Consider the following 24,173-nt stretch of genomic DNA (forward strand, 5'->3'; position numbering starts at 1 on the left):
ATGCATCCAATAGACCTCACGTCTTTAGCTCTAATTATCGATACCATGGTACTGGCGAAACAGGTACATTGATCAACCCATTCCATGCCCATCTATACAATTCGTCCGGACTAATACTGATCAGCTTTTCTTCTCAAACTCCCTCAAGTAACTAACAATGGAGAAGCGTTCGGTGCATCAGACGAACTATCTTCTATCCCCGTATCTCTCTCAAATATTCCATCGCCTGTTATCTTCCATCCTCCTCCAGCCCTTTTCACAAACTCTACTGCCATATGCCAGGCATCTGTATCTGCAGCATCTCCCGACTCGAAAGTCTTCAGATATCTGTAATTTCCTTCAGGTGGATTAATGAACATTTCTCGCATCAATTGAGCATAACAATTATTTCTCTCCATCCAAAGATCATCCACATCAATCTTCTTCATTAGTTCTTCATCTTCTAAAGCATCATTTCGTGGTACTAATTGACAATACAAATGATCCAATCTTGGTAATCCTTGGGCAAGACATTCGAATTGAGCTGTGATTGGAAATATAGCAATATATCTCATGGAACGAATGTCAGGATTGATCAGAGGTAAAGTACCTGATTGAGTTCCGACAAGACTTCGTAGTATCTATTGAAAGTTAGATGAATACCTCCACTTGGTATTGGTGGTCTACTTACAGATGGAGTCTCCAATTCCCACCACAAATCTGTCTTGAAGGCCTTTAGATTCGATCCTTCATTTAGGAGCAAGGACGTCCAAGATCTAATTTGAAAGAATCCGGAGGACTTGGCAGAAACACGACCCAAAGGACAAATATAGTGCAAGCGATCGTCAAAATAATAGTCTGGCGTTTGTAATGTCCCAGGAACTGAAGGGTCAGATCTGGTGGGACCACTTTCTTCGGGCAAAACCTCAATCTCCGTAAGGACTATTTCCTTGGATTCAGGTCTTTGCAATCGCAAATAGTGACATTCAATATCAAAAACCCAAGAATCCACATCATTGATGGTAGATGAAGTCAAAGAAGCAAGAGCCTCAACAGGTGCAGCAATCAACACTGTTGACGGATCAATCGTGTTAAAGAGTCGTCTCCAGAAACCATCAAATTCACATAATCGAGGTCGGCCATCATGACAATTTGATATCGTTTTCTCCCGAACTACCAAGGTGAAGCTTGACACGATGTCCGCAAAAGATTCTTTACGAATAAACTGACGAAAAGGCCCTGTTAAGTCATTGAGAATTGGTCTATAATCATCTTCTGAATATTTCAAGATATATCGTGTATGTTTGAATAGTAAACGCGAGGTAGCTTGTCTCCATCGTTTCGAAATTAGAGAGCAATTCTTGAGGTCTTGGATCTCGGAGCTTGTCACTTCCAAGGTTGGCTCATCATGAAGTGTCGTATGGGAATATGATGGAGGCTCTATATCCAAATGACTGAAGATACTGACTAGAAGTTCATTGGGAAGATCTTCAATGGTGGGACCTTGCTTCGTATCGGCTCCAGGAATTGTATGTTGAGGAACGTGGGATACCAGGGCATCTTCTGGTTGATTCGTTTGAGGCTGAAGTGATGGCACTTCTTGAGATTTGTTGTCGATTGTGAGATCCTCGAGACCATTTGGATTTGAAGGGGGAAGATCAGAAGCCATTTTCGTAGATGTCAGAGGTTGAAAAGATGAAGACTCAAGATGGTTATTGAATTGAACAGGCTGTTTCCAATGGCTTGATCGAATTGTGGATTAGAATAATGGAGCAAATCACTAGCTACCTAGGTACATACCCAAAAAGGAAATGTATGTCAGCAAGGGCTTTCGGATAAGGAAATGGATGCCGTTCACGGAATGCAGCCGAGGCAGCCTCTGAAATCTCACCAAGATATTATCTAAATATAAAATATATCGTGAGCTTGTAATCAAACATGCAAGTGACTGATGGACACTGGGTGCCTAGGTCTGGGTGGGTAGATTGACTTAAGCGGCACTTTCAAAGAACAGGGGGGGTTTGCTTGCAGATATATGACATATATCGTTCGCCACTAATGAGGGGGGAGGTTCGTTCCCGTGTGGGCCAGCTACTCAGAGGGGAGAGACTTACACGTATTGACGAGTTCTGGAAATCAATTTACATTCCTATAAGAACAATTAGAAGAAGTCTATCTTAAGAACTTATTTGAAATCATCTAATATCTACAACAACCATTGCTAACCCATCTCCGAGTTATAATTGCAAATTTTGCGAGATGGCTTGTTTATAACGTACATCATGGAGAGAAGTTGAGTGCAAGCCCATCCGATCCGGACCTGCATAGCTAGCCCTTACTAAGGTATCACCAAGCGGGGAACTAAACTACTTTATATCGAGATCTCCAATTGTTGCGGAGACGATCGAAAGTTGGGGAGGGGCAGTTGAACAAGTTGTCGCGGCATTCTATAGGAGTTGCTCGAGTAAGGGTCCAACAGCTGGCCTGGTAGAAGTATATATACTTACAGCTCCATTACCTCAAATTGATTCCTACACAAATACAATTTCCTTCCTCACATAAATCCTAAGCTACAGCGTTTATTCGTCTCAGTGACTCAGTCAATATGTCTTCCGAAAAGCTTCATCGCAATCCTCCTTTTCGAGCAGAACATCTCGGATCTCTTCTTCGTCCAGAACAACTCTTATCCATTAAACATGCTCTCGACAATGGAAAAAGTAATGTCACAAAAGAAGATTTGACAAAAGTGGAAGATGCATCTATTAATGAAATCGTTCAAGCACAGCTAGACTTGGGGTTTCATGCTGTAACAGATGGAGAATATCGTCGTCATATGTTCTGGTATGTTACAACATATTATTTCATCCCCCCTTCACTTATCCCCTTCACTTATCCTCTTTCCTTTCCCCTCACCCCTCAATACAACACAATATACCAAATCCCCACGCTAACGCTTCACTAAAAGGGGTACCTTCTTTCCCGGCCTCCAAGGCTTCGAAGAAATCCAAAATCCCCCCCTCGAATCCTTCCGCCGCTATGTTCCCGACATCGATGCCTTCCTCGAAGAAGGTCACAAACCCGGTGAATCCGTCTACTGCACCGGCAAAATAAAACACATCGGAAGCACCTACCTCTCCCAATGGACCTACCTCAAGAATCTCCTCCCGGCCGACAAAATCTCCCAAGCAAAAATCACTCTCGCAGCCCCAAACTGGTACCACCTCCGCTACAAAACCGGCCACGCATACCCCAAACATATTTACCCCTCCGACACCGAATACTTCACTGACATCGCGACCGCCTACCGCCAAGAACTCCACATCCTCTATTCCGCCGGCCTGCGCAATATCCAAATCGACGACCCCAATCTCGCATACTTCTGCGACGAGAAAATGCTCGCGGGTTTCAAACAAGACGGTGAAGATTCATCCGCCCTCTTCGATTCCTACATCCAGCTCTACAACGATTGTTTGCGTGATCGTCCGGAAGATATGCACGTAGGTATCCATCTCTGTCGCGGCAATTTCGTAAACGGGAGACATTTCTCCGAAGGAGGGTATGATGCAATCGCGACCAAACTATTCCAGGATCTAAACGTCAACACCTATTATCTTGAATACGACACCGCGCGCGCAGGAGGCTTCGAACCGCTCGCTTACCTCCCAAAAAATAAAAATGTGATACTAGGATTAATCACGAGCAAATTCCCAAAGATGGAAAGTCTGGAGGAATTGAAAGAGAGGGTTTTCAAAGCGGCGGATAAGATTGCGGAAGGGAATCAAGAGACGAGAGAAGATACGTTGAAGAGGATGGGTGTGAGTCCCCAGTGTGGATTTGCGAGTCATTCGGATGGAAATAATATGGAGAGGGGGGATATGCTTGAGAAATTGAAGTTGGTGAGGAGGTTGGCCGAGGAGATTTGGCCGGGGGAACCTTGAGGAAGTTGGAAGTCATGGAGCAGTAGGGAGGTGGGATGAGATGGGATGAGATGGGATGATGGGATTGGATTGGATTGGATCGATATAGGATGATAGGTGCATATATAATATGCGATTTCGGCTCTTGGGATAAGATGGAAGTACATGTCTTCGATTACCTACTAGTATAGCCTATATGTACTACTTCATTGTTGTATGCAGAACTCTTCATGAAGACCAAACGACTGAGTACATCAGCTATTACTCCATTCATTACACACTCTCTATCGGGGAATCGATAAAGTTATTTTGATATGCAATTTGTGCGGTACAAACTTTCTTCTTTTTCTAAAGGTTGATAAGATGGAGCCAGAAAACAATCTACTTCTCCTTCCCCCTTCTCCGTTTCCCTCTGCCGAAAAGTCGCTTCAAAGTCTTCAACCAGCGAGACTTTTATGACTTTGAATACACATACACAACACAATTCACAATTCACAAGCAAGTCCCGAAAAGTTATTTGACCAGAAACAAAAACCTATCAATTCTCTATTGAAAGGTACGCTATGATGTCCAGAAACGCCTGCGCCATCTAGATGCAAATTCTAATTTGCCATACGATTGGCCTATACCTGTACGCTGTTCCAAATACCTGGGTTACGCACCCAAAAGCAATCCTGTAACCCAGATGGATCTATCCAATCCAAATTTAATGCAACCCTAATCCTATGTAAAGAAGCCACCCGTCTTATAAACCACCAGTCCGCCTAAGGGCGCCTATCTAATCATCGAATTTATCACTATCCGAATCATTATCACTGAGATCCACTTCTCTCTTTCCCCTATCGTCCTGCATTTCTCTAAATGTACTATAACTCAGTAACAAAAATGCCACAATAATCAACAATCCCCCCAAAACAGCTGCCGGACTCAATGGTACCCCCGTGAAAGCCCAATCCACAATTGCGACGAGGAAAATTGTCAACAGTGCAGCGACACTGCTTAGAACGGGACTTGTAAGACTAATCAAAACCAAGAAACTTCCAGAGAAAGTCGCATTTGCGAGGACAGAAATGGCAAGCATCCAAGCCGCTTCGCCATGGGGAAGTTCAAAGGTTTCGAGTCCAGTGAGATGAAGAATTGGTAGAGGAATCCAGAGAACGAGAAGAGTGAATGAGCCGATGAGGGAGCCGAATGTATTTGCGAAAATCATGCCGCGACCGGGACTTGTTCCTTCTGGAGGACAAGCCAATTTCTTATACAAAACTTCGTAGAAACCATATAAAACACTGCCAACACCAATAACCAGGTTTCCCAAAACTCTATTCGATGCCTCGTCATCTTCATCCCCAGGCTTTCCACCCACTGAACCTCCAGATTTTCCTCCATGTTTTGTGGGTGTGGAATCTCCATATGCCACGATCAAAACCCCAACAATCGCAACCATAACCGCAAATGATTTATCCCATCTAAGAGGTTCTTTTAAGAGAGGAACGCTGAATGCATATGCGAAGAAAGCCGAACAATTGTATATAGCCGTGAGATCAGATGGCGATGTTAAATTCACTGCCACGTACCATGATCCACCGGCAACTGTGAGAGCGCATGTAACGAATGCGGTCATTCTGAGCATATACGGAATTGGAGATCGTTGGCCTCGCGGAACGTCTAGTTGACCTGACTCTACCATTTGTGCGGTTGTTCGAATGAGATATACGTGTCTTCTCCAGAATGTCTTCCATGGCATTTTCCATTTTTGTAATCGCAATATTAAAAGTTGAGTAGGCCATAATAGTGACCAAGATCCGTGAGTAAAGTATCTAGAATATCCATTTAGTTTTGTTTGAAATTTTGTGAGATAGGCGCCACTACTTACAACATGCAGTATGCTTTATTCCACCCTAATTGATGTTGTATATACACAGCCGTTTCGGTTTGTATCACGAAACTGACCAAACTCAAGCCCAAAAAAAAGGCTGCGTATGTATATTTCTTTCTCGTATCTAATTTTGCTTGAGTATCCGGACTACGACTTCGCATAGTAGATCGTCTCGAAAATGTAGGACGTTCGGGTGCATCTTGAGGAGCATTGTATCCTAACCTCCCTCTCTCGGGATCATCATTTTTGTGTAATAAAGGTTGATGTGAACGGCCATCGGTAGGACGATGTAATGTAGGTCTTCGTCCTTCCATCTCGTCGTCGGATTCTAAATCGGAATTTTCTTGTTCGTCGGTCAATGGACTAACTAGTGACACTTCGCCTTCTTGTGCTTTTTGTGCGAAGTCGTGAGTCCGAACGGTAGGACTGCGAGAGGATACCCTTGAAGAATTTCCAGATATGGGATTTGAGGTCTTCCACGAGTTGTTTTGTAATCCGGTCACTGAATTCAATTCGTGTGTATTGGAGGATATCTGGTGAGCCCTATAAGACATACATGCGATTCAGGTGGGTGATGTGATAAGTTTTAGTATAGAGGAGGGTGGTTGATATCGGAATAAACAATCAAGACTGATAGGGTGGAATCCGTGAGTGGGTTGGCTTTGATTTTTTTATTGGCGATTTTAACGATAGCGCCTATATCGCAGGTGAAGTAGATAATAAATTGGGGATTGATCGCATAAACTTGGCTGTAACTGTAAAAGGAGAAATTCGAAGACCAATCAATGCGAATTTGTTGTCGTCATTCTATAAGCAAACGGATCTTGATATGGGGTTGGATATGGATATGGATTCTGGATGGAGTGACCACCTAGGTAGCAAGTAGTGTAGCGTGCACGATGCAGTGTAGTATCCAGTAGTAAAAGTAGTGAAAGCCCACCTGGTAATCGGTGTCGTGAGTGAGTCAAGCGTCAAGCGTCAAGCGTCAAGCGTCAGAATCGAGCATAGAAGTGGATGAGCAATATGAAGCAGAGAGTGAGGGAGACCCTGGAGAGAAGACCCTGAAGGTTGGTGGTTGGCTGAATCAAGGAATTATCAGATCCATGGATAATCAGATAATTAAATGTTAACCCACGGGAACGGACCAAGAGACCTCGATGTGGTGCAAGTTACCAAAGAGATCTCAAATCTTGGATATATAACTAGGGAGTGGTGGTGTGGTGGGAGGGCAGGATGGTCAAATGGTAGGCTGCTCGTCGAGAGGTGGGTTGAAGTAGGTAGGTGACAATGGTACCGTTGTACAGAGAATCATCAGCAGAAAAGTGTGGTTACTCGGGTTCGATTTGGATGTGCAAAGAGATTAACAGATAATTATGAGTTACTAGGGATTTCTCAGGTAGACGTTGGAGATGTAGAAACTAGGTAGGAATTTAGACTATCTTCATTCTCATCTGCATAATCTTCTTAGTTCTGCCTTCTCCTTCTCCTTCTCCTTCTCCTTCTCCTTCTCCAACCACTACTACCTAGATACTACTATTACTACCGTTGCCTCACAACTGCTTCTATCAAGCTTTCATTGAATTTCGTTCTAGAGCCATAAGCTTGTACGGGAAAGGCCATCTAACCTGTAGGCCTTTTACTCATGGCATGGCACTCGAGGACTCGAGTAGAAAGAAGAAAGGGAAAGCATAACCGGCGACCGAATCATCAAAGAAACTTTCCGAGTTCATCCAATATCATTTAGATAATATTGCATGCATACATACAACTCGTCTCATACGAGCCTGAGATTCTACCAGCATTTTTCAACCTCGGTTTCAACGAATTCGAATCCCCCTCTAGACGTGTATCAAGTGTATCAAATGTATCACGAATGGATTATTACTCAGGTCGGTCGGTGTCGGTGTTGGTGTTGGTGTTTGTGGTGATGGTGATGGTGATGGTGATGGTGATGGTGCGAAGGTGGGGTGGGGTGGTGATGCGGGGTTGAACAAGATGGCATCACTACATTCAACCTTCAACCTTCATTACTACCGGTACCTCAGTACAGGAATAGGAATGTCAATTTCCATCTTCACTTCATACAGTATTCGTACCTAATATCTAATCTTGCATCCAAACTTCCCTTTGACTCTTGAAGATCAAAATACTATTGCACTCGTCAACTAAGAAACATCAACCCTTTTCAATCCACTTCCGCACAATGCCTCTCATAGCTACTAACCCCAAACCTCGAATAATTCTTGGCCTGATGAACTTTGGTCCAGACCCATCCACCGGCGCACGCATTACTTCATTAGATGAATACAATACCTTCCTCGATCATTTTCAAGGCGCCGGGTACAATGAAGTCGATACCGCACGTACATATGTTGGAGGAAAACAAGAAGCGTTTACACGCGAAGCAAAATGGCAAGAAAGGGGCTTAACACTAGCCACGAAAGTCTATCCAACAGAAGCGGGATTGCATACAGAGGCAGAAATAACGAATAGATTTGAGACAAGCCTAAAGGAATTAGGGACGGACTGTGTGGATATATTCTATTTGCATGCTGCTGTTGGTTCATCTCAATCATGCGAAATATGAATAAGTACTGATAGTGATTTCTAGGATCGCGCAACCCCTTTCACAGAGACATTGGCGGCTCTCGACAAACTTCATAAACAAGGCAAATTTGTCAACCTAGGACTCTCCAACTTCACTGCTTTTGAAGTTTCAGAAATAGTCATGCACTGCAAATACAACAATTGGGTGCGGCCAACAGTATACCAAGGAATGTACAACGCCATTACCCGTTCCCTAGCTTCTGAACTCATTCCATGTTGTAAGCGCTACGGTATCTCTGTTGTTATTTACAACCCCATCGCCGGCGGTCTCTTCTCGGGTGCCTACAAGTCATCCGAAGTTCCAACCAGCGGACGCTATAGCGATGCCGTGGGAAAGTTAGGCGAAATGTACAGAAAACGCTATTGGAAAGAATCAAACTTTGCCGCATTGAAACTGATCGAACCAGTTGTTCAAAAACACAATCTGACAATGGTGGAGACTGCATTCCGATGGTGTATACATCACAGTGCACTAAATGTTTTGGATGGGGATGATGGGATCATTATGGGAGCGAGTAGTATTGAGCAATTGGACTCAAATCTCAAGGATTGTGAGAAGGGACCATTGCCCGAAGAGGTAGTGAAAGTTTTGGATGAGGCTTGGGAAGTTTGCAAAGCAGACACGCCAAATTATTGGCATTTGGATTTAAAGTATGATTATGATACGAGGAAGGCACTGTTTGGCGTATAGGCATATAGTAGATGTACTTTTAGAATAGCGCCGAGATCTACGGTCGCTTTCGTAGATGACAAGACGAGTAGCAGTGAAACCACTTGAAGTTCATATCCATAATGCTATTCAGTACTGAGAAGCCACAGAGATTGCAGTCTTGTGATTTATCTCCAGATGATCGGTATTGTAGCTTGGACTGTACGAAATATTAAGTCCTTCTAGAGCATTAAACCTTTCAAAAGACATTAGTCAAGCCCTATTGAAATCTACATACTAATAAGCTACTCAACATTGATTTTGTCTCATCCCATCCATAGCTTATTATATGAGATTTACTTTATGATATTGAGGATTCGTTAAAACAGCATTGCCTGATCCTACATTCGGCTAACCTAGACATCGGTCCATAATCAACGCGCTTCGCGTCATCGTCGCGTCTTCCCACAATCAATTTCTCAGATTACTGCAATTTCTCAACCTCGTCCTGTGCATCTATATCAAGAATCGGGATCAATCCCCCTTAATTTATCTAGTGCAAATATCTGCAACATCATTGTGATCGCTCTCCATATTTATTACACATTTGCTCAGTGCAGGTACTGAACAATCTCAACATCCACTTGCTATTCGCACATTCGCAAACCCCTCCATTTGACAGGGACCCATTTAAGGTGACAATATGGTCAACACTGGAGTCAAATCTGGACCAGGGATTTACTCTGCTACTTACAGCAATGTATGTCTGCCTACTCGATTGCGCTAGACTATGTCTGCTTGTTTCTTGTCGCTGACTTGATTAGGTTCCAGTGTATGAGTACTTGTTCGGAGAGGCTTTGAAGGAGCATGGTAATTGATTCACTACTCCCTGCCTTTACACATCACGGCACTAACTCTTACACAGTAATGCGAAGACGACAAGATGATTGGATCAATGCGACACATATATTAAAAGCTGCTGGCTTCGATAAACCCGCCAGAACAAGAATTCTTGAAAGGGAGGTTCAGAAGGAAGAACATGAAAAGATTCAAGGCGGATATGGGAAATATCAAGGTTGGTATGCACCAGAAACCTAGGGATTTGGCAAGACTAAAATCATATAGGTACTTGGGTTCCACTTGAGAAAGGCCAATCTTTGGCACAAAGAAACAATATATACGAAAAACTTCGAGAGATCTTCGAATATACGCCTGGTGAATTTAGTCCACCTCCAGCACCAAAACATGCCACGAATAAGCCAAAGGTCAAGAAACCAGCAGTACCGAAATGGGGAGCGAGTGAGTTTCCTGGTTTAAATTTTGGTAGATTTTGCTAACAGCACAGAACCAGTACCTATCCAACAAGCGGCGGTTGCCCGTCAAGTCGAAGAGAATTACGATAACATCAGCACTCATTTGAATGACGATGAAAGTGTACCAGATGATGTTACAGTCGCTTCCGCTTCATATATGGCAGAAGATGATCGATTCGATATGTCTCAACCACCTACGGGACATCGAAAGCGCAAAAGAGGCGAAAGAGATGATTTTCATGAAGATGATTCTGTGGATGTTCGAGCACAAGCTCATCTGATGTGGGCTGATGAACTCTTGGATTATTTCATGGCACCTCCTACCGATGCGAACTTGACTGACAGAAGACCCGAACCACCAATAAATTTCGAGCCTAATTTCATTATCGACACAGATGGTCATACCGGTTTACATTGGGCAGCATCAATAGGCGATGTGGATATATTAAAACAACTAAAGAGATTCGGTGCGAACACAACTTGTCGGAATAGTCGTCAAGAAACTCCACTCATTAGATCAGTCCTTTTTACAAATTCTTATGACAAACAAAACTTTCCTCTAATTGTCAAAGAATTGATTGGTACTGCCAACGAAGTAGATTCATGTGGAGCTACAGTTCTTCATCATGCAGCGGCAACCACCAACATGAAACAAAAGTTCAGATGCGCTCAGTATTATCTGGATGTTCTTTTAGAAAAATTTATTGAAATCTATCATCCAGATGAGGTTCAAAGATTATTGGATGCTCGAGATATTAATGGAAACACAGCAATTCACATCGCGGCTAAAAACAAAGCTCGCAAATGTGTACGAGCTTTAATGGGTCGTGGTGCTTCAACAGATATTCTGAATGATATGGGTGAAACGGCCGAAGAAATTATTCAAGATTTGAACGCCTCTCGTAGATCGGAAAGACACCAACAAGCCGCTTCCTCTTCGCCTTTTGCGCCAGACTCGGCACGTCATATTTCTCACTACGATGATCTTGAACAGGAAAATCCTCGAGGTGTTGCCCACATTTCAGAAGCAGCAATGACTCTTAAAAATAATGCGGAACCAATTTTACTGGAGAGATTACATGCATTAGCTTGTAGCTTTGATGAGGAATTGGCAGAAAAAGAAAATGCAGAGGCAGATAGCAAGAGGATTTTAGAAGGGGTGAAGATGGAGTTAGCGGGGGTTAGGGAACAAGCTAGGCAATTGGCGGAGGAAGAGGAGGGCGAGGAGAATTCCATTGCCGCAAAAGCGCATCTAGTCGGTTTACAGGAAAGAGTTCAGAGTCTAGTAGAGCGACAACAACAACTTCTCCTGCTTTCCCGCACGCAACATGAAGGCTCTAAAATCAATGGTCATGGAGGTGGTCAAGTTAATGGAAATGCAGATTTGGAGGAAGGAGAAAATGAGAGGATTATGGTAGCTCAACAGCTTCAAGAGGAAATTGAGAGGAGAAGAGCGTTGGTAAGAGAATATATCGGGGCATTGGGAGTTGCAGGCGGTGGAGACGAGGGAGAACTCTATAAGAGAGTTATTGTTAGGGATTTGTGTGTTGATGAGGGAGAAGGTGGACTTAGTGATGAGGGTTTGGATGCGTTGATCGCAAATCTAGAGGAAGAAAGGGGTGGAGTAGGGTTGGAGAGAGAGATGGGGGATGAAATTTAAGGGTTGAGTTTGGAGATGAATCTTCTATCCTTCTTCGGGAAAATCTTTTGGTTAGTCATGGCGCTTGGGCTGGGCAGGAAAAGGGATTGAAATGGAGTGCTAAGGGATCACTTGTGTTGATATTTCCGGCATTGCGATGGGTGAATGAATGGTTAGCTGGTTGAAGGTGCTATATGGTGATTATTTACTGCCCGCTTCTTGGGGGGATGTCTGGCGCCATAGCTACATATGAACGTGTACACATGAGATGATACAATGCTAGTATTAGGTTTTTGTTCAAGATGATAAGGATTGAGATAATAAATGCTGTGATGTGAAACACATTGATAAAGCTAGATAAGAGGGTATGAAATAGAGGGATTATCAAGATTAAGAGATTGCGCAATCGAGAATTGCAGTCTAGCAAGTGATACCTGAGTCTCGATATGAAAGAGAGGCCGAAAAGGGCAAAGTAGGCTGGAGATTCAAAATCCCATGGGTAGTTTTGTAGCTAAAGTGAAGTTGTGCAGATATGCAACAAGTTTCTAATTTTTCTTGAGAGGAGAATAATGAGAGGACGAGTGGTGAATACGTCGCTTACGGTGAAGAACATATGATACTTAGGTACTGAAGAAAATAGAATAAAAGGGGGGCGGGGATGATGATAGTGGATAAGCGAACTCCCTGAAATATAATTCCATGCTTGGATGAGCATGGGATCGCAGAGCGGATAGAAGAAAGGTATTTGGTACATCGGGTACTGGAAAAGATTACCTGTCTTTGTTTTTGTTGGGAATGATGTGATGTATGCTACGATATATGCCAGGCGGCAGTATTCAAGTGTCAACTTTAAGTGTCGAATGCTATACGGGTATTAGTGCGTAGATAGGTAGTGGATGTTATCCTGATGCTTGATGTTTGATGTTTAAGCAGAAAGCGACTTGAAAACCTTTCTGGGTTGGTCGAGGACTCACTGACCTAGTGGGTGATTTGTAGCGATGGAGTAAAGTGAAGTGATAACAGTGCGGTGGTAATGCGTGAGAATGGGGATTAATGAGCTAAATGCGAGAAGCTGAGAGTGAGTGGATATTCTGTGATCTCTTCGAGTTGACTTTTGGGGCGACTTGAAAATTGAAGAAGAGGAGAGGAGGAGGGGAGGGTGTTGTGCTTGAGTGTAGATTTGGTATAGGTATCTATTTTTCTTGAGGTTTGGATATTGGGGATTGGGGATTGGGGATTGTTTAAAGTAGGATGGTGTATAGTTTTTAGAGGTTTGGGGTGGTGTGAATAATTAGTGGATGAATGAAGAAAGGATGAGGGAGGAAGGAAAGAAGGGTATCACATAAAAGCTATAATCCAAGTCTGGAAATGACTTCGAATCGAGCAGATTGCATACTATATGATGGATCCACGCCAGGTTGGTATTTCATGCAATATCTAGCTAATCATTATCAGCTGTTTTTTGCTGCACTATGTAGATAGAAACTCTACCGTGGGGGGAATTGGTGTATTGGAGTTTGTGTAGGTTAGGGTTTATGCTGCTGGAGTTGCGCGTTGCGAGTTGTTTTTGTTAAGGGGTGATACGATGCGATGAGATTGAAATGCTAGCGGATAGACAGATTGGAGATGGGAATGTGTATTCACTATAGTTGCCAACATTGGATATAGGGATTCTTCAAAGCGGATAATCCTGCATGGATATTCTTTGTGCTCGGGTTGGGATGGATGTGATTTGACTGCGGTAATGAGACTATTGAAGCGGACATATGAAATCTTAGTATGTTGATTTATACGAGCAGAAAACTGTGACTCCCCGCAATGACAGCGAGTGACAAAAAGAAAAGAAAATGGTAAATTTAAGTCACAGTAACATCTCTCAAAAAATCGGGACACTGACACTGAGTACCCAGGAATATAATATCGATAGAAATCAAGCCCCTTGTAATTCTACCCTCCACCACCCCCTTTAAATGCCAGTCCTTAGGGCCCAATGCTCTCGGAAGGTATACAATTGAAGAAGGATAAAACGAAAACGAGGAGAAGAATGTGGTGTTTTTAAGACAAGAAATTCTAAAGTGGATCTTTCGTATTGATGGATCTTGAAGTGAATATTCTACTGTGGTGGTGATCATCTTTCAAGTATCAAAAGATATAGCTTGGTTCGAGTCTGACTCCATAAAAGTGGCAGATATCTCCATCACCGTCAAAGGATGGGAAGAGCGAGAACTGTTTTGGAATTTTGATGCGCAAGTTGTTCTTCAGTTTGTGTGATTATTTCGCGGGATCAAGGAATGGAAGGGAATTGCAGAAAAGCACATAGGCAAAAAGTAAAAATAGATAGTGTGCATATGTTTTTGAAAGTGACAATATTACACAATAGGAGACTTCCGACAGTAAAACTCGAATGTATAATTTTCACCGAAAGAAGGTGCATGCATCTGCATGACTTCACTTCAGAGATTGAAAATTACAGCAAGCGATCAAAAGCAAAGGTCCTTGTGCGCAGGGGCGATATATGTAGTTGTGGTTTGAAGAGAAAATAATCGGGAGCTAACATGTAGTTTATAGAGTATTCTATCTTTCTCGCTGGTATAGCCGAACGCATCATACCAATTAGGCGATTCAAACTCTTGACCCACGATTGAGAAGAGCCAATAACGACCAACACTCGAATACCTCCAATCTTAGACCAATCTACCCATTTCTATACCTCGACCTCGATTATTCCCATTCTATTTCCCAACATCCTTTTCTATACCAAGCTTTTCACAAATAAGGCTTCTCCCCCAAACTACAAACTCTATCGCCTGCTCTCGCTTCCGCACTAAATTATCAAATGTTAGTTTCATTTATTGATACTGATTCCCACCAAAGCAATGATCCTCAAGCAATTCAATCCCTTTCACTCCCCAGCCCACCAAGTGACCAAACCAAAGAAAAGAAAAACGTACTAATCATAAGTAGCACAATGCCAATTACTCCTATTATCCCAAATCGCTACATCATTCTTACTCCACTTCCATCTGACTTGCGCATCGTGATTCAAAGGCACCAAATTCTTCAGCCATGGAAGTAAGAGATCCGATTCATCTTTTGTGAGAGGATGGAGTCGTCGTGTGAAGCCTTGGTTTATGAAAAGGGATTTCTTGCCGGTTACAGCTGTTGTGTGTTAGTTGTTGAACTATGCACGCATCGAGCGTATTTGGAAAGAAAATGGAAGTGATAATAGTAAGGATAGGGGCAACACACGATTTGTCCTAACCACCGGATGAACAGCACTCAACTCTTTTCCAATATTTAATGGACTCCCTCTCATATCTTCTCTAATATCCTGTCCGAGTCTCCTTGCTTCATCATGGAAAAAGCTCGCATCATGAGTCGCTGTTAACCCTTCCAACATTTCCTTCATCCTTGGACTCAGTCTTTCATAAATTTCGTTTCCAGATGCCCATAAAGTATCGCCACCTGTTTCGGGAAGGGTATGGATTTTCAACATGGCATAATCGGAAGGAACTCGTTCAAATGTGATATCGGCATGCCAGCCAGTGCTGGCAAATCGAGATACGTCGGACAGTTGGTGAGTTAATCCACCGCCTTTGGCTTGCTTTGTGGAAGAGATCACGGAGACTTGATCGCCTAGTTCGGAGGATTGTTCGGTGAGGGGGTGGATGTGAAGTGTAGAGGATTCAGGCTGAGGCAAAATTTTAGATGATTGGAAAACGTATTCGATGAAGACGAGGAAGATAACTCATGTTTCCTAAAAATTTAGAAAGAGAAGAACAACGTACAGATCCAGCTGCTTTGGAGATACGTTCAATAACAGCTTTCATTTGCTCAGCATTGATGTCTTGATTTCTGAAAAAGACTACACCACGATCGGAGACTATCACATTGCATCAATACCAATTTCCCTACATCACGAAAATATATCAAACGTACTTGTCAACGCCAAATCCTTAAATAATTCCTCTGAGGTACTCGGCGATAGGAAATCTTTCAATTGAACCTTTTCGTCGAATACTGTTCCAATTACCGGTGTCAAGTCTGAGTGTCCAAATTGATCCAATACACCACTGGTCACTAACGGCTTGGTACATCTTGTACGAGCTATTTCATTCTCATTTTCCAATACTGGTTTCGCGGTAATATTGATGAAGTCGGCGGAAGGCATGATAGCTAATTTTGGTTCACTCTGCGTGGACGTTTCGAAGATCTAAAAACAAAAATATATACACGGAATTTCTATGGAGCAGAAAGAAAATAGAAGAAAGAAGAGAACATACTCACAAGCTCCCAATATAATTAACATATTTATTATCTTCGTGTCAATAAAGTTCCCGAGGTACGGAATAATTCGAATGCCATCACATCATAGTATCTTGTTGGTCAGAACCCCGCAATGTGTAAACAGACCCTGGTCAAAGTCCAATTGCGTGATATGTCACCATTCGAATTTAACCAAAAATGCGTAGAAATCGCGGATCTGGCAATTGTATGTGGAAATCCCTTCCGTTATGAAACTAAATTTGCTGACTGAAAGTCACCGCGGTGATAACGTCCCAAGGATAAGAATGGGGTATGGTCGATTGGGTGCCCATGGCATGGACTTGTTTAAATACTTGTGATGGGTAGCGGATACTCTACCTATTGGATCATTTTCGGCTCGATTGGATTCCTTCTCCAAGTCAAAATCGACATTTGTAGCACTTGCTCTGCTCGATTTTCTTTCAATTGACGATATGGACGATAGTAAAGACACATCAAGAAAGGTGGTTTCAGACACTAAATCACAAATATCTGTGACCCATGTCGGTCGTGAGGCATTGGCAGATGCACTTCCACCTCATGAATTATATGAAGGAGCTCATCGATATGATCCAGCTGCTACATGGACAGAAGCAGAGGAAAGAAAAGTGGTACGAAAGACTGATCTGTATCTTTTGGTGTGGATTTGCGTCATGGTAATAAGTCTCCTCTCTTGATTATTACCCTAATTATTGACCTTCTATTCAGTTCTTCGGATTACAACTTGATAGAGGAAATTTATCCAATGCTACAGCGGACGGTATTCTGAGCGACCTGAAGCTTACTACCGATGACTATAACAATGTAAGTTTCTTTAGCTCCCCTAGTTTCAATGTGTTGGTATAAGTACTTACATCTTGGTAGGGAAATACGATTCAATTGTTGTGTTTTATGACGGCAGAATTCCCGGTTCAGTTCTTGACAAAGCGTTATGGATTCAAACACATTCTCCCCATCATGATGATGCTTTGGGGCACCGTCTGTAAGTTAAATAAACCTGAAAGCCTCATGAATCGAGAAAATAACATGACTGACACTACCATATTAGCCTGGACCCAGTCTTGGATGCACGATCGTACAACTTTCTACATCACTCGTGCCCTCATTGGACTTTGTGAAGGTGGTTTCATTCCTGGTACTATTCTCTTCGCAACATATTTCTACACGTCAAAAGAACTATCCGTTCGTCTCGCTTGTTTTTGGTCCACACTCAACATCGCGAGAGTAATCTCGGCTTTACTTGCTGCTGGTATCCTCACAATGAGAGGAGTAGGTGGTAAGCCAGGATGGTTCTATTTGTTCCTGATCGAAGGACTCTTTACTTTTTTGATCGGTTTTATCGTAAGTCATGCCCTGTTCTCATTAGTGTCTTGTGTCTGGCTAATAAGAACAGAGCTACTTTTACCTACCTCAATCGCCAACGCAGACTTCCAGCGTTTTATGCCGCAAGTCATGGTATACAGAGCGGGAGGAAGTAATTATGGTGAATGTAAGTTTTGAAGTCCAACAAATTGCTTCGATGCTGACCAGATAGCGAATTCTTCGGGATGATCCAGCAAAGGGACTTACAGCATTGAGAGAACCAGCCACATTCAAAGACATTCGTGAGGCATGGAGTGACTCTTCCATGTGGGGTCTTTACTTCATCGGCTTGGTAGCATACATTCCTGCGACACCTGTTCAATCGTACATTACACTCACATTGAAGCGCTTGGGATATACTACCTTCAATTCGAACATGCTGACTATTCCATCTGCTGCCATACAAATCGTCACTATGCTTTCGCTTGCATACAGTAGTGATTTTTTTGACGAACGTACGTTTCACTGTATTTTCGGAGAATTTTGGATATTGCCGTTACTTACGGCGCTCTTGACAATCCCCGATGACGGGAGGGAGTGGGGTAGATGGTCTTTAGTGACATTGATTTCTGGATGTAAGTGCTTGAGTTATATTGTGATGTTACCCCACCAACTAATTTGAACCAAGACCCCTATTTCCATCCAATCGTCTCCGCTTGGATTTCAGAAAATACATTCGACGTCAAGAAGCGCGCTATCACAGCAGCGACTTACAACGTTATTGTCCAAGTTGGATCCTTGATCGGCTCTCAAATCTATCGCAAATATGATGCGCCATATTACAAGCAAGGAAATAAGGTTCTTATATCCATTTGTGCATTGTCACTTGTAACATTTGTGGCGCAAAGACAATACTTGATTGTATTGAATAAAAGAAAGGAAAGAGTTTGGGATCGAATGACCCATGAAGAGAAGGCAGAATATCAAAGTGATAATGTAGCAAGAGAGAAAGATGGTAACAAGAGACTTGACTTTAGATTTAAGTATTGATATCAAGGTTGGTGAAAAAAAAACAGTTGAATTGAGGAAGAAGAATTGAAAGTGGTATAATGAAGTAGTAGTGTAATAAATTATGTCTCCATGCACCACGAATACTGTGAACACAAATTCGAATATACGAAAATCAGAACGCAAATATGTGAATGGCTCAAAGTTTTTAGAACAGAGCTGATGCATCGATCAATGCAGCGCCTGCAAAATTACGAAACTCGCATCGCACTTAGAAAGTTGTATAACGTCGCCGCGAAGCAGCCCACGATAAAAGCTCGTGCCAACAGCCCTAAACCACCCGCATCTCGTAGCTTGTACTTTCATGCGTTACTAGCGCACCAGGTAGAAGTTGGAGTGCTACCATCAGTTTTGGAACTATTCCGAGAATTTTCTTATTAACAACATGAGAGGTTGTTATGATTTGAATTTAATCTAGCCCCGAACGCGCAATCAGGGTTGAGAACGTCTGCGTCAAAGTAAATAAGGAAAGTCGTAATGATCTACCTAGAGTCCTTGAGACACCTCGGTATGCACAACGCACATAAGTTTCTAGAACATAAATCCAGTCGAGTACCTGACGTTGAACCAATATCTGGGGGTAACGCTGTGGATGTCTGTTTAAATGTCATGCTCTTCAAACATAAATTTGGAGCATGCGAGAAGATGAAACTAACACCAAGCTATGTGCACTTAATCAGACGACATGATGATCTGATTCAGCTAACAACCTGAATATATAGCCTTATAGCCTCTGAGAAGACTTTCTAGATAGGTAGGTAGAGTTGGGCAATTGTCGTCGAAAATGATACTTCTGTTGCTTCTCTTGATAAGATATGAAGGCAGTTCAACTTGGAGTATCAAATCAGATTGAGGCCATTCGTTTTAGAGCGCGAGACGCGAGACTTCAACAAATGTGCTTCTTTTGCAGATTTTGAGCTGATACTAGAGAGAGAAATAGTTGTTGTTGTCGTCGTCGTTGTTGTTGTTGTTGCTGTCGTCGTCGTTGTTGTTGTTGTTGTCGTCGTCGTCTTTGTAGTTACATCCGTGACTTTGCGCTATGCACATGCTCATACATGTGAATGGAATGTAAACTTTTCGAACAAATCGTAGCAAAAGGATCAACGATCTGACCCAACCCAGTGGGTAGGTACTCTCGATGTACTTCGTAATGTTTGAGTAGCCGTGTGCAGTCAAAAAGCCCAGATCGTACTCAAATTCCTATGTAAAAGTTTATGTGAACTAATTATAAGGTTAATTACGGCTTTTATTTTCATGGAAGGGTCCATGCATGGTCGGAAGTATTCTGCCGAGACTAAGAATGGGCTGGGATTGCATAACTTTTTCATAAAGTGTTGATCTGTACACTCCACTCTGTTATCGCGCCAATCAAATGACAGTATTGATTCAGAATCCCAATCTTATCAGATCTTTTCAGAAAAGCGGTGTAAAGTCTTTCATCCGATCTAATCCAGATCAGGTAACTCTTAATTAGTCATGAGCCAATAATCGATCTACAATTAGGCACGACCTTAATCACGGTCCCTTAAAATATAGCTTGGCGATTAGATCCCCTTACACAATTCTTTTGGCGGCAACCATTGAGAACCATAGAATCAATTGCTTGAACACTACATGAGAATCCATGACCATGAAAACCACAATGTATACCCCGAGTCTATTTGAGCGGCTAAAATGAGGATTCAATGAACCACTGCCCATTCACCCTCGAAAATTCGCCTTCGTTTGGTGGTATTTTCCCAATCATCTTCATCTTTCCAACGTCTCACCTCGCCTTACATTTAGAGGGTTTTGCGTCGTTTCCAACAGCTAGGAAAAGACCATTATTTTTCTTACCCTGCTACACGTCGAGGTGGTACAGAGAAATTGTTACAGGGGCCTTTTCCGTCTGTCGCGAGAAGGTATCAAGTCTCGTGGGTAGGAACCTTCCGATCAAGGTAATTGGAGATGAAAGCACGACAAAGATAGCTGGCTTACACTCATTCGCAGATGGCATCTCCTACTCATACCAACATTGTTAGCGACAACAATCTCGATGCAATGACATCCCCTTCTGCGGGGCTCTCTCCTACTCCTACAATTCCTGCATCTCCTCTGCCAAACATTACACCTATCATGTCTTACGATAGCGTCGACACTGCATACAATGCTGATCCATATTCCCTCCTCAATTCTAAGAAGGAAGACATAAGCATTGCCACACTTCGCACACAGCATCCGGATCAAAAACGAACATGGAAGGTTAGGAAGATCAAGAATTTCTACCATAGACAAAACGCTCTGATTGATGCATACCTAGCGAGTAACGACGAGGAAGCTGCGGAGTTTGAAGATGCCGTTCAAAATGGTGGAAAGATTAAATTCGCTATCTATGCTAGTTCCTCGGTCAACTTTTGTCTGTTCATCATACAAGTCTACGCCGCTGTCTCAACCGGAAGTCTTGCACTTTTCGCCACTGCTGCGGATGCTTTCGTAAGTTTTCAGGTTGATTCTGTGCTATGGATGAAGTCTAATGCCACATGCAGATGGATTTGGTCAGTTCCATTGTGATGTTGGTCACTTCCCGAATAGCCGCCAAACCTAATATCACAAAATTTCCCGTCGTGCGTAATTCAATCCAATCGTTTATGAAGTATTCTCATCTCACAATTCTCTTAGGGTCGCAAACGAGTTGAGACTGTTGGTATCATTCTATTCTGTGCACTTATGACTACCGTTTCCGTGGAATTGATAATCGAATCAGCTCGTAGTTTGGCAGATGGTCCAAGGGGAAACGTAACGCTGAAAACGGTTCCTCTAGTGTGCGTCGGTGTCGCTATCTTTTCCAAGGCTGTCCTATTCGTATACTGTTTCACCTTACGGCGATATCCAACTTGTGCAATTTTCATGTTAGATCACCGAAACGACATTGTGGTTAACAGCTTTGGATTGGTTATGTCCATCGTGGGTACTAAGTATGCAAAAGTCTGGTTCTTAGATCCCGCCGGTGCTATTGCTATTGCATGTTTGATCCTATTCTCATGGGCATCAACTGCTTTCGAACATATGTGGCTTCTAGTTGGAAAGAGTGCTCCACAAGAACTTTTGAACAAGCTCGTATATGTTTCTGTTACTCATGACCCCAGAATTTTGAAGATCGATACTGTAAGGAGGCAACTTTTTATTCATCTTTGGCTATGGCTAACCCCTGATATAGGCGAGGGCGTATTCTGCCGGTGAAAAATACTATGTCGAAGTCGATATAATTATGAGACAAGAAGAAACATTAAAAGTCACACATGATGTTTCCCAAACTTTGCAAAGAAAGCTTGAGGGTATGTTCAATGTGCTATATTAAATGAATTTCGGAAAATGCTAACAAGACAGGTTTGGCGGATGTTGAAAGAGCTTTCGTCCATGTTGATTACGATGATTTACACGATATCTTCGAGGAACATAAACCACTTTACGAGATTCAAGAACCCAAAGTTCCCATATATGAGAGAGTAAGAGAAAGATTCAAGAGACAGTCGTCTGGAAGAGCAGGAGGTGATGTAATGAGCCCGTTGTCTTGAGTATTCATTCACGAAACGATCTCAAAGCATGAATGATTGTGGACATGAAATGGGAACGAAACTACGATTGGGGCTTGGGGTTGGGATTTGACCTGGAATTGCAACGGCTGGAAAGCAAAACTTTTCCCACTTTGGTAATTCGAATCACATTTGAGTGAGGTGCTGAAAATTGTGCCCGTCACCTATTGCCCAACAAACCTCTAATTCGAAAATGAATTTCCACAAGCCTCTGACGCATAACATTGACAACGAGTTCGAGTGCCAGATCTTGCTTAGGATCTTCTCGATTGATTGATATACCGAACCTCTGCCGGAAAATATCAACAAGATCGCCACAGAAAAAATTGTGATGTGGGTCTGAGGCGTTTATTCTTGGCTACAGGGCGGGCAGGAAACTATCCGACAACATGTACCTATGGCAATCAGACGATGTCAAGTGCAATAGGTTCGCTTTTACAGCCTCTCGTTGGCGCACACGTATGGCCATTCCAAATTGAGTGGATCGATTAGCGGGATAAATGAAGAGGACGGCTGGGGCTGCGTGAGAGAAACGAGCGTATGAAGATTGACACGAAATCAAGCCCAAAGTTGGTGATTTTGATAGAGCATGATCTCATCTTTCTTGACGAGCTACAAATATTAGTGGGCAAAGGGAAGAAATGGAGTTGTTTTGCGGCGTCTATAGATGAATAGATACCCTGGGATTTTTACTGCATGGCATATATATCATAAGAACAATTGAGAAATTTGAGAAGGGTCTCGATCAATACTCATAATTCGCGTGTTTGATATACGTGTATGAAGCTTGAGATGTGAGATATGGTTGAGTGCGACAATAGTGATGTGCGCCAGGAGTCGGCATTGTTCGTTTGGATTTAAGAAAGGGAGAAGACCTTATTCAGTATTAAGATCTTCGATACTAAATATGACATAAGATGTGTATCCTCATCGCGCTGGAGCTGATGTTAGAGATGATATGGCGAGAGCTGTGAGCGGTGATTAGTGAGAGACTTTGCGAATCTCAGCTTCACCACGTCTCGTCCGCTCTTTCCTGCTTCTCAGTAAAAAGTGGTGTTAATAATCATACGTCTTCTTCGAATTTGGCTTTTGAGAAGGTTATAGCGCACCAGGCATAACAGGTTGGTAGAGACTGCTCAACCGGAGATGGGAACCAGAAAGCTTTGGACCTCGAGGGAACACAGCTTTGCGAAGCATTCGAGTGTGCAAGAGGAATCTATTTCTGTGAATATTTTCGGTGAGTTGTGGTCATTGTTATCGCTGTATTTCTGTTGATGGGGCATGATGCTCTTGAGTGTTATTGATTGTAGTCGGTAGTTGCTGAGATGAGCTTTGGATTTTCTTCGGGATTTGAGTAGTTGTGCTCGTGATAGTTGCTGCACCTGGTGTTGACCTGCATCCGTCCTGTCTTGATTGTAAGTTCCATAATCATTGCCTCTATAACTCTTATATCTGGATTGGAGATCTCACCTACTGTCAAAGCTTTGCGTGCCCCTTTAATTGCGAATTATATACTTCGGTCAAGTACCAGATACTTGCGTAGGGGCTTCGAAGGGACTGATGGATACGGGTGGTACTTAATGGCTGTCTTGATAGATCGCTGAAGGGTGTTTTATCATCTGTAGTGCTTGATGCTTAGATTCTTCTTGCTGTTGTAAAGTTCGAAGAGAGCTTTCAAAGTGCCGACATTGACGCATGGATACTTTTAAAGCTGCGGTAATTATGGACTGTCAGGTCGAATTTGATAGTGAGATGAAAATGTTTCGTAGGTCAAAGAAATCAGGAGTCGGAAGGAAACCTTTTTCTGCCATATGCGGTATTCCTTCATTCAGTAAAAGACCTCTAGGATCTTATTGAGAGTATTTAAGCGGTGAAGTGGTGAGCCAGTTTGTATTTTCAGCTGCCTGTTCAAGATTAAACGTAGTTTATGTACTTCTCATCAATGA

The 24,173-nt window shown here is 42.7% G+C and overlaps 8 protein-coding genes across 8 annotated transcripts; 5 read left to right on the plus strand and 3 right to left on the minus strand.

The window, feature by feature from the left end:
* Window positions 1-34: 34 nt before the first annotated feature.
* EAF01_010518 (uncharacterized protein) lies at window positions 35-1,648 on the minus strand (the record flags this gene model as incomplete). The annotated part of the gene is made up of 3 exons (XM_038918775.1): window positions 35-110; window positions 157-620; window positions 671-1,648. 3 exons carry the CDS (start codon window positions 1,646-1,648, stop codon window positions 35-37), a joined length of 1,518 nt encoding a protein of 505 aa, XP_038766000.1.
* A 936-nt stretch (window positions 1,649-2,584) lies between these two features.
* On the plus strand, window positions 2,585-3,917 carry EAF01_010519 (uncharacterized protein; the record flags this gene model as incomplete). The annotated part of the gene is made up of 2 exons (XM_038918776.1): window positions 2,585-2,820; window positions 2,945-3,917. 2 exons carry the CDS (start codon window positions 2,585-2,587, stop codon window positions 3,915-3,917), a joined length of 1,209 nt encoding a protein of 402 aa, XP_038766001.1.
* A 498-nt stretch (window positions 3,918-4,415) lies between these two features.
* On the minus strand, window positions 4,416-6,767 carry EAF01_010520 (uncharacterized protein). Its single transcript, XM_038918777.1, has 2 exons — window positions 5,770-6,767; window positions 4,416-5,713 (listed from the first exon to the last, which is right to left on the minus strand). Exons 1-2 carry the CDS (start codon window positions 6,324-6,326, stop codon window positions 4,675-4,677), a joined length of 1,596 nt encoding a protein of 531 aa, XP_038766002.1. The 5' UTR covers window positions 6,327-6,767; the 3' UTR covers window positions 4,416-4,674.
* A 1,208-nt stretch (window positions 6,768-7,975) lies between these two features.
* On the plus strand, window positions 7,976-9,070 carry EAF01_010521 (uncharacterized protein; the record flags this gene model as incomplete). The annotated part of the gene is made up of 2 exons (XM_038918778.1): window positions 7,976-8,329; window positions 8,384-9,070. The coding sequence occupies 2 exons, from the start codon at window positions 7,976-7,978 to the stop codon at window positions 9,068-9,070; spliced, it is 1,041 nt and encodes a 346-aa protein (XP_038766003.1).
* Window positions 9,071-9,527: 457 nt separating this feature from the next.
* Window positions 9,528-12,001, plus strand: EAF01_010522 (uncharacterized protein; the record flags this gene model as incomplete). Its single annotated transcript, XM_038918779.1, has 5 exons — window positions 9,528-9,788; window positions 9,853-9,898; window positions 9,954-10,103; window positions 10,154-10,327; window positions 10,374-12,001. Exons 1-5 carry the CDS (start codon window positions 9,732-9,734, stop codon window positions 11,999-12,001), a joined length of 2,055 nt encoding a protein of 684 aa, XP_038766004.1. The 5' UTR covers window positions 9,528-9,731.
* A 2,469-nt stretch (window positions 12,002-14,470) lies between these two features.
* Window positions 14,471-16,283, minus strand: EAF01_010523 (uncharacterized protein). Its single transcript, XM_038918780.1, has 5 exons — window positions 15,920-16,283; window positions 15,769-15,863; window positions 15,230-15,671; window positions 14,932-15,139; window positions 14,471-14,804 (listed from the first exon to the last, which is right to left on the minus strand). Exons 1-5 carry the CDS (start codon window positions 16,149-16,151, stop codon window positions 14,747-14,749), a joined length of 1,035 nt encoding a protein of 344 aa, XP_038766005.1. The 5' UTR covers window positions 16,152-16,283; the 3' UTR covers window positions 14,471-14,746.
* A 436-nt stretch (window positions 16,284-16,719) lies between these two features.
* Window positions 16,720-18,637, plus strand: EAF01_010524 (uncharacterized protein; the record flags this gene model as incomplete). The annotated part of the gene is made up of 7 exons (XM_038918781.1): window positions 16,720-16,941; window positions 16,994-17,089; window positions 17,150-17,267; window positions 17,334-17,626; window positions 17,679-17,774; window positions 17,820-18,222; window positions 18,276-18,637. 7 exons carry the CDS (start codon window positions 16,720-16,722, stop codon window positions 18,635-18,637), a joined length of 1,590 nt encoding a protein of 529 aa, XP_038766006.1.
* Window positions 18,638-20,644: 2,007 nt separating this feature from the next.
* EAF01_010525 (uncharacterized protein) lies at window positions 20,645-22,209 on the plus strand (the record flags this gene model as incomplete). The annotated part of the gene is made up of 5 exons (XM_038918782.1): window positions 20,645-21,127; window positions 21,181-21,258; window positions 21,314-21,799; window positions 21,852-21,969; window positions 22,022-22,209. 5 exons carry the CDS (start codon window positions 20,645-20,647, stop codon window positions 22,207-22,209), a joined length of 1,353 nt encoding a protein of 450 aa, XP_038766007.1.
* Between the last annotated feature and the right edge of the window lie 1,964 nt (window positions 22,210-24,173).

This window comes from Botrytis porri (assembly GCF_014898465.1).
Source record: "Botrytis porri strain MUCL 3234 chromosome Unknown BPOR_016, whole genome shotgun sequence".
NCBI lineage: Eukaryota > Fungi > Ascomycota > Leotiomycetes > Helotiales > Sclerotiniaceae > Botrytis > Botrytis porri.